Raw genomic sequence first — 9805 nt, 5'->3', positions numbered from 1 at the left:
TTACTAATACTAATTCACTTACAATCTGATAATTGTGACACTAACTAGAAAAATAAAACAACTCCAAAACATACCTGATCTCCTGAAGACTGATGCGAATTCCGTCCGCCACGAGATTGAGCTCAGACGCTTTCCAATTAGTGTTCACTTCCGTACACGTCATAAATGGCTGATGAAGGCCAGCTGGAGATCTGCCAAACGGCGAACACGTCAATGAGAGATTAAAATTTTGCTTAGTGTTATTAATATATGAATATCCAGTATGTCTAATGAAGGAGCAAAAAAGAAAGGCAAAGCGCCAGGGGATAAAAAAGGATCCAAACGGAAGTCAAAGAGGAGAGAAACGTATGCAGTGTATATCTACAAAGTTCTGAAGCAGGTGAGTAATGTTTTCATGAATAATCAAGATGAAAAAATTATTATCGAAGAAACTAATAACTTCTAATGTAAATTTCGATTGGAACACCTGCATTTAACCCCGCGTGCGCTTGATTCTAGAATGAATCATTGAGTCGGATCTTTAATGAGTCAAGTGAACCGATTCTCTAAGTCGGGGATGTCCAAACTCGGTCCTGGAGTGCCGGTGTCCTGCAGATATTAGTTTTAAACACACATGAACCAACTAATCAGGCTCTAGGTGTACTAGAAACTTCCAGGCAGGAGTGTTGAGGCAAATTGGAGCTAATCTATGCAGGACACCGGCCCTCCAGAACCGTGTTTGCGCACCCCTGCGCTAAATCCAACAATAATTGTTCAGGAGTCACTCACTCAACTCTGAGTCGTTTATTTCCGATTCGGGAACCAATGTTTTGTACAATTGTCAGTATCCACATTAAAACATATTAGTCTTAAAAGCTGTTTATACGGACAAAAACCCTTTCGGTAATGTAAGTAGCCTACAGTAATGTAATGTTTTTAAATGGATTCATTGTTGGCTGAAAATCAAATGTGGCAAGTAAAACTTCAACAAATGCCTTTTTTACTATAAAACATTACAAAGCTTTATTGTAAGTATCAGTGATTTTTATTTTTAAATGTTTAATTGACATTTGAATTATTGCTTAACCTTATATGAATCCATATTCACGTTACAGTAGAAAAGGAACTGTATTAACCTTTTAGCCTATACCTATAGTTCTCAAAATAATATATAATTATAATTTGCTATTGATCTAACTCTCTTTTTTTTCAGCAGAACATCTCAAATCATTTTTAGCTGAAACCGTTTCTCAGTAGGTATAATTCATAAAATATGTCATTAGCTTTTTGCACTTTGAGAGTAAAATGAACTTGTATAAGCAGAACAGAATTAATTTTAATAATTTAGGTTTTGGTCTTATGAAGCAAAATGATCAATCTGTGATTCTTCTATCGAATAAGAAAATGCCCTAAACCTTGAGGATTTGTAAATTTAATATGACATATTCATTTTAAACTATCAGTTTATAAAAACTATTTGAATGTACTCAGTGGTAAAGTAACCAATCACAAATACTCAAACTACTGTAAGTAGTTTTTTTTTTTTCAGGAATTGCAATTTACGAAGTCCTTTTAAAATGTGTACTTTTACTTTCACTTGAGTACATTTTAGTGCTGTATTGGTACTTTTACTCCACTACTTTCCTTCAACCTGCAGTCACTACTTTTTTTCTTGTCTATGGGGATTGGTAAAATCCGTCCTGTGATTCCGGTCCAATTAAATCGCACATAGAAGATAAATTGCATCATAATAAACTTTTTAATTGCACCAAGCTGATTGGAAGCATTAAAATGCCCAAAATCTTTACACTCATTGACCCAGAGACTGTTTAGATGCATGTCATTGAGAAGATGACGGATGTTTACTTTATGATGACTGAAATGGCCTTAAACACCCAGCAGGCACAGGTTGACGTTGTACCCCAGTGTCATGGGGACATAACATTTTGTTTGGAAATGAAAATCGGGTTGACATTAGAACCCAACGTCAGGCTGACATCAGTGTCCAACTTAAAATCAACCAAAAATTTACATCTAATGACGTTACCATTATGACGTCTATTAGCTGTCGGATTTTGGTTGCCATACCTGACGAATAAATTTCAGTATTAGATGTCAATATGACGTTGTTTAAGGACGTTGGATTTAGGTGGCTTTCCAACACAACCTAAAATCATACAAATATCAATGTCATTTCACTTCGTTATTGGACATGAAAATAACGTTGTCCTTAAGACGCTGGCTAGACATTGAATTTTGATCTCCTGACGTCATGACCTAAATCTAACTTAATATTACCGTCTTATGACGTTGTGTGCCTGCTGGGCAATAACTAGATGCACTACAGAATGTTACGTTTACACACATCCACAAATTACATGTAAATGTATCAGCTTTTAACAGCATAATACTCACTTGAGTACTCTGAAGTAGTTTTGAAAGGCCTACTTTTTACTCATACTTTGAGTAACATTTACAACAGATACTTTTACTCGCACTACATTTTTAAGCAAGTAATGGTACTTTAACTTAAGTATGATTTTTCAGTACTCTTGTCACCACTGAATGTGCTAAATGTGTGTTTGCATATGTTCCTCCGTAGGTTCATCCGGACACTGGCATCTCCAGCAGGGCGATGAGCATCATGAACTCGTTTGTCAATGATGTGTTCGAGCGCATCGCCACAGAAGCGTCCAGACTGGCGCACTACAACAAACGCTCCACCATTACCAGCAGAGAAGTGCAGACTGCGGTCCGGCTCCTGCTGCCGGGAGAACTGGCCAAACATGCCGTGTCTGAGGGCACCAAAGCCGTCACCAAATACACCAGCTCCAAGTGACCGTCTGAGAGGTGGAGAGCATTTCTAAAAAAAAATAAATATCCAAGTAAAAACAAAATTGTATGTGAAGAGTCATCACTTTTTACTCTTCAGTAGTAATAAATGTGCACAGAAAATTTGGTGATTTATTAATAAAATGGAAACATTGGGTCAGAGTTTGTGTACCTATATTTCTGGAACGATTCATAAAATATTTCACGAAGTATTTTTATTTATACCAGTAATGGTCAAATATAGCATTTATGGGCAGTTTAAGAATAGCCTTTTTCCCTTGGTGTGCAATTATTTCTGAATAAACTGCACATAAAGGTCAGCTGATGTAAAATATTCTTTATATTAGACATATATCGGGGTACAACTAGGTTACAAATAATGTGATTTGGTGCTTAAGAAAAGTCAATTTCTTAATCAAGCTGTAATCTGCCAGAAGCTAGATGTCTAAATTATAAGAAAATGTAATTTCTTGCACATAAGCTTATAAATGATTCAGTTTACTTAGAAGATCGTTGAAGTGCATTTATCTGTAACGCTGAATATAAGCAAGGTTATTTTGCGAATATCTCTTATGCTGTAGTGTTGAATGTAAACCACTAGATGGAGTCATTTTAACACTATTAAGACCTGAGCTCATACACAACGCATAATATTGGCTTTTACAGAAGGAAAAACCATCACAGTGGAGCAACATTATTTTTTATTACTTAATTATTTTGTGAGGGCAAATTAATGATATTTATTTTTACATTTAATGCATAAACAACCTGTAGAGTACAGTATTAGCTATCAGTGATAATAGATCTTTTAGATGTCTGTATTTCCAAAAAAAAGATAAGCAAATGACAGCTAATCAAGGAAAAAATTGTCACAAGTAAAAGTTGTATTGAATAGATTGCAAATATATAATGAAGCTTTTTTTAACAACAGATGTTTGGGATCATATGTGTTCATATTGGTTTACAATATTCAGCCCCTGCAGGATTTTGCCAGTCCAATGGTCCTTGAGCTAAAAAAGACCAATTTCGCAGCAAAACACAAGAACGGATGCAAATAGTGCCATAAGGTTAAGGAAAGCATCATAAACACATAAAGTGCTCAGCATAAATACACACCTCACAGATCTCTCTTTAATATTTTCTAAACAATGCTTTTCAATAATACATTAGATTAGTCAGTACCAAATTACCAATCTAACAAAAAAGATCAATAGGATCATGGTCCAATAATTAGTACACCTGATTTAACTGTTTTGCATCTGCACAACTCTGGTTTGCACTCCTTCCCATATGCCCTTAAGTGTAATTGTATTGTTTGCAAATTTTTATTTTTTACTTAGATAAGAATATATATATAATCTATCTAGATTGTGTAATTGTGTGATTGTATTTGTTGTAATTTCTTTTTAAATTCTACTTTTTGTATTAATATTATATGTTAGGCACCTAGGGTCTGAGAGTATTTCAAGTCAAAACTGTTGATTCAATTTCAATTCTCTGTCTCTCAATTCAATGTCCTGCACATGAGGTTGAATTGACAATAAAGCTGACTTTGACTAATACACTGGGGAAAATATTAAATCAAATTTTAATGAACCAAAAAAAAATAAGCGAAACTGATAAAAAAAAATGTGAAATGTGGAAATTTTGTAGCTTGATATTTCCTTTGATATTTATGAGACAGAGAGATGATATTCCATTTTGGTGTCTGCCTCAAATTACATTTACAGAAATGAACATAGAAAGCACACGGTGTGTCATAATAGAATATATTTAATATCTTATCCAGCATATGATTTACACAGCGCATGCCCTTTCAGCTGCAATCTAGTACTGGGAAGCAAAGCACTCTCATTCACACACATACACTACGGCTACTTTAGTTTATTCGATTCACCTGTACTGCATGTCTTTGGACTGTGGGGGAAACCGGAGCACCCGGAGGAAACCCACGCCAACACGGGGAGAACATGCAAACTCCACACAGATATGCTAACTGACCCAGCCGAGGCTCGAACCAGTGACCTTCTTGCTGTGAGGCGACAGTGCTAACCACTAAGCCACCTTGTCGCCATTAATAGACTATTATTAATAATAGATTTTGAGTGAATAATTTCAAAATATAAGTGAATTGTCATTCGATATAACAGGTAAAATGTACATAATTCTTACTAAAACATATGTATCTTTACCTTATTAAATTATATACAAGAATAAGTCATCATATTAAATTGTATTATTCGGGCAGCATGGTGGCGCAAAGGGTAGCACAATCGCCTCACAACAAGAAGGTTGCTGGTTCGAGCCCCGACTGGTTCAGTTGGCATTTCTGTGTGGAGTTTGCATGTTCTCCCTGTGTTGGTGTGGGTTTCCTCTGGGTGGATATGTTGGCGGTTCATTCTGCTGTGGCGAACCCTGATTAATAAAGGGATTAAGCTGAAAAGAAAATGAATGAATTATATTTTAAATGATTAAAACATCTTGCTGATAAATGGGTGGATAGTAGCAAAGTGTAAAGATTTAAAAGAAAATATTGGGGGCTTTAATGTATAATCAAATGATTATTCAACTCAATTTAATTTTATTTATAGAGCACTTTAAAACAACACAGCTGACCAAAGTGCTGACAACAAGATTATTGTTCAAATCATGTCTGAAAAGATGTTTTAGTAAACTATTTTTACACTAAATTAGATTTTGCCGGGTGTCTTGCGTAAACAGTACGCTAATGGTAAAATGTATTAATCACTATGATTTGCTTTAATAAAATTATTCAACAGGGCATATTGTAATGAATGAAAAATTGTATTGTTTTGATGCTTTCAATTGGTCAAATACCCCTTTTTAGTCTTTGACCTATTCATATTTGAATTTATTTGCAGCTAAACTCCCCTGTTTACTGAGCAAAGTGTATGACAAATATGCAAAACTCTACCAACCAATCACACATGCCATAAGACGTCTTATGAATCCTAATAAATAACTATTACACAAACACTGACAAATGCTCAATCTGAACCGCTTTGGTGCAGTAATTGGATTTTCCAACACGACGCCCCGTCTCTGAATCATACATGAAAAAAAACTGGATATTTATGGTGTCACAAGCTTTGTGAGAGATACACGAATAAAAAGCTTTAAATACAATAGTTGTACTTAAAAAAAATAAGAAGCTTGCACTAAAATAATCATTTGTCCATTTTACAGTCTAGTAGCTGACCAATGAAGTATTTCGCAGGGGGGAAGCTTTGGTAAAAAACAAATCACGCTTTGTCCTCCATTAATCAGAGAAGTCTGAGGAATACTGGGGTCTGATATTCCCCAGCCCTCCCTCTTCGGCGATAAGCCTTACTGATGATCTTATATATGCTAATGATGGCATGTCTATGGACATATTACAGCGAGGGTGATGGTGTCATTAATGACAACGTCTTAAGCGTTATCGTCATCATCACTATGTTCCCCTTGATCTTGCGGTTCCTTCATAGATCCCCGTGCGCTCGTTTCATTTTTGCACACACAATCTCTCGCTCTCTTTTGGGTGGTATAAGCACATTACGGATGGGGACATTAGTAACTAATGCAGGCGCTGGGCCCCGCATTGTTTTGGTGCACAAGTACATCATTAGAAAATGTTCTACTTGGCAGGGAAGCGTGTATTAACTCGGCTCGCAATAAAATGAGGTTGTGATCAATTGTTAAAGTTATCGAGAGCTATTAGGTTGAAATATGAACCTCTCAATTGCCATAATGAAGAGGGTGCCCGATCGTACACAATCAACAGAGCAACATACACCACGCATTGCGGGTTCTGGGCGCTCCAGACAATGAGAGAAAGCAATTTCGCTGGAAGAAAATGCGAGCGCGTCGCCCTAACCTCATTACAAATTTTACCTCATTACTAAATTTCAATAATCTACTCAAAACGCTAGGACCAACTGGCTATAAAACAAAATTGCAAGCTTCTTTTTTTTTTTTTTTTTTTGAGAAACGGGACAATCATAAATCGTGAAGAATTACGGCTCATAATGCCAGCTAACTTTTGATGCCAGCATTGACTCACAGTTTTGGCAAGCTTGCTACATTAATTAATTAATCCGATATAATATTCTTTACTGAAGCATATTGATGAATCTCTGAAATTAAATGAATCCTCGCTAAGTTAACGTTTTGGAACTGAACACATCCTGAGAAAAGTGATGTTTGGTGGAATATCAAAGTTGCTACTGTACTGTTATATTAACTCAAGAGTCTTCAACTGACATATGAGCATTAAATGTATAAGATCATGAGAAACTAAATAAGGCACGGGTGTGCACAATCATAAATCAATCAATAACCATAGAAAAAACTGTAGAGGGAAATGGAACCAAAAAAGATGCATATTGACAACCTTAACAATAATAGCGGACTACAGGATGGTGTGTGCACAGGCACATTCTTTACAGCGTGACAACGCCATCTACTGGCCAGGCATGCAGAATAGAGAGTTTTTAGTCTTTTTTACACTGTAAAACCCAAAAAGTTATGGCAACTCAAACTGTTTGAGGAAACCGATAGCAACAAACCATTTATTTTCAAAAACTAATCCTAATGAGTGCTGTGAACTTAATCCATTTAAGTTGAAGTAATGAGGTATTTAATTAACTTATTAATACCTTAAGTTAAACTTAATTAACTTCAACACTGAGTTCAAAACTCTCGAATTAACTTTTAGTACATTTTAAGTTAACTACACTCATTTAATTTGATAGAGTTGTTGGGTTTTACAGTGTACAAATCTGTGTAAAAATGTTTTTGGAAAAATGCTAATAAAAACAATTTATGTACTTTGATGTTGTGTAAAATACTGTAGAAAAATCAACGCTATCTCACGGAAATTCATAACTTTTTGATTTAGTGGCTAAATCGTTTGAATTTGTACGATCTCATTTATACAGTTTAGTATGATTTGCTCATCACCCAATGATGGTTGAGTTTAGGGGTGGGGTTTGGTGCCACGCCTCCTTTTTAAAATCGTATATTTTCATACGATTGAAATTAGCTACTAAACTGACAAAACGTAAAATAGTTACATTTCCTCATGAGATCAGGCTGGAAAAACCGAGAAAGTTGTGACTCGAGGATGCACTGCATTGATTAAAAATGACAAATATATTTATCTTTTAAAATAAAAAAAGCGATTAGTTGACTTTACTTTAAGCGAGTAAAGCTGTTGCTTTTAAAGTGATTAAGTGACTTAAAAAGTGAGTAAGCCAGTTGCTTTAAACTTATTAAGTAAATTAACACTTGTATGTGCATAATTCTAAAATTAAGAAAAGTTCATTGATTCATTTTCCTTTGGCTTAGTCCCTTTATTCATCAGGGGTTGCCACAGCAGAATGAACCGCCAACTTATTCAGCATATGTTTTACACAGCAGATGACCTTCCAGCTGCAACCCAATATTGGGAAACACCCTTACACTCTCACTCACACACTATGGCTAATTTAGTTTATTCATCTATCACTTGTCTTTGTTATGTTTTTTAGTGAGTACATTTTTTAACGTAAAGTCAACTTGACTCTTTTAAGGCAGTACGTTTAAAATGACAAAATTAAAATTAAAATTAAATTAAGTCATTCCAACATTTCTTTTCACATTTAATTACCATATTTATGTTAATCATAATTTATTAAACTATGTTAATCATGTTTCAACTTTTTTTTGGGCAAGCTGTTTTAAGTTGGTTTAATGTAATTTAAGTTAAAATGACTCATATCTGGGCGACACGGTGGCTCAGTGGTTAGCACTGTCACCTCACAGCAATAAGGTCACTGGTTCGAGTCCCAGCTGGGTCATTTGGCATTTCTGTGTGGAGTTTGCATGTTCTCCCCGTGTTGGTGTCGGTTTCCTCCGGATGCTCCGGTTTCCCCCACAGTCCAAAGACATGCGCTATAGGGGAATTGAATAAACTAAATTAGCCATAGTGTACAGTGTGTGTGTGAATGAGGGTATATAGGTGTTTCCCAGTGCTGGGTTGCAGCTGGAAGGGCATCCGCTGAGTAAAACATATGCTAGATAAGTTAGTGGTTTCATTCCACTGTGGCGACCCCTGATTAATAAAGGGACTAAGCTGAAGGAAAATGAATGAATGACTCATTTTTAAGTTGAATCAAATTAATCCTATAAGGCATCCGTGTCATTTTTATCAGTGCAATTTCAATTACAAGTAAATGTATTTCTTTAACTTCTGTTTAATGAAAGGATCTTGGGGGGAAATCTGAAGGTGTCTAGGAAAATATTTAGCAGCACAATTCTTTTCAAAATTATAATTAGTAATCATTCATGTTTCTTGAGCAAATCTGCATATTACAGTAATTTCTGAGGCATGACTGGAATAATGGCTGCTGAAAATCAGCTTTTCATCACAGACATAAATTTAAATGTAAAATACATTACAACAGAAATCAGCTATTTTAAACTATAATAATACAGTATCCCAATTTTCCCACTTACTATTTAATGTATTACTGCACTTTATAAGCATTAGAGCCTCGAACATCTTGTAGTTTGTGCATGTGATTAATTCTGTTGGAAGAGTGTTCCATAGACTTGTGCTTTATAAGTAAAAGAGGATTGGCCAAATGAGGCTTTACGTCTAGGGACAATACATTCCCCTCTTACCATGTAGCGTGTCATTCAAGATATGTTCTCTGATGTAAGAGTTACATTTTTTTTAACGAAGAAGCAGATTCTGAATAATTTTAAAACCAAAACAAATGTGGGAATATTTATTCATATTATCAAAACTCAAAAGGCTATGTTTTTTTAAGATATTACAGTGATGGTACAGTCGAGGTTTTTATCATGGCTTTTAAGTGCTCGCTTGTATAATGATTCCAGGGGTAAATGTTTTACATGCCAACATGTTTTTATGTTAATCATAATTTCTTTAACTATGTTAATCATGTTTCAACGTATGTTTTTTACTTATGCCAGCTGTTTTAAGTCA

General features: G+C 35.2%; 1 protein-coding gene across 1 annotated transcript; it reads left to right on the top strand.

Moving 5' to 3' along the window:
• The first annotated feature begins 222 nt into the window (after positions 1-222).
• Positions 223-2922, top strand: zgc:92591 (uncharacterized protein LOC436997 homolog). The gene is made up of 2 exons (XM_056450792.1): positions 223-379; positions 2582-2922. The coding sequence occupies exons 1-2, from the start codon at positions 263-265 to the stop codon at positions 2816-2818; spliced, it is 354 nt and encodes a 117-aa protein (XP_056306767.1). The 5' UTR covers positions 223-262; the 3' UTR covers positions 2819-2922.
• Positions 2923-9805: the final 6883 nt, after the last annotated feature.

Source organism: Danio aesculapii, chromosome 24 (assembly GCF_903798145.1).
Source record: "Danio aesculapii chromosome 24, fDanAes4.1, whole genome shotgun sequence".
In the NCBI taxonomy this organism is placed as follows: domain Eukaryota; kingdom Metazoa; phylum Chordata; class Actinopteri; order Cypriniformes; family Danionidae; genus Danio; species Danio aesculapii.
Note: the sequence above shows the minus strand (reverse complement) of the source record. Positions and strands in the feature narration are given on the sequence as shown.

Excerpts from the sequence above, each read along its gene's own strand:
- zgc:92591 (XM_056450792.1), top strand. The coding sequence starts at position 263 with ATGTCTAATGAAGGAGCAAAAAAGAAAGGCAAAGCGCCAGGGGATAAA. Across the intron at positions 380-2,581 it reads TCTACAAAGTTCTGAAGCAG|GTTCATCCGGACACTGGCAT; the intron begins GTGAGTAATGTT and ends GTTCCTCCGTAG.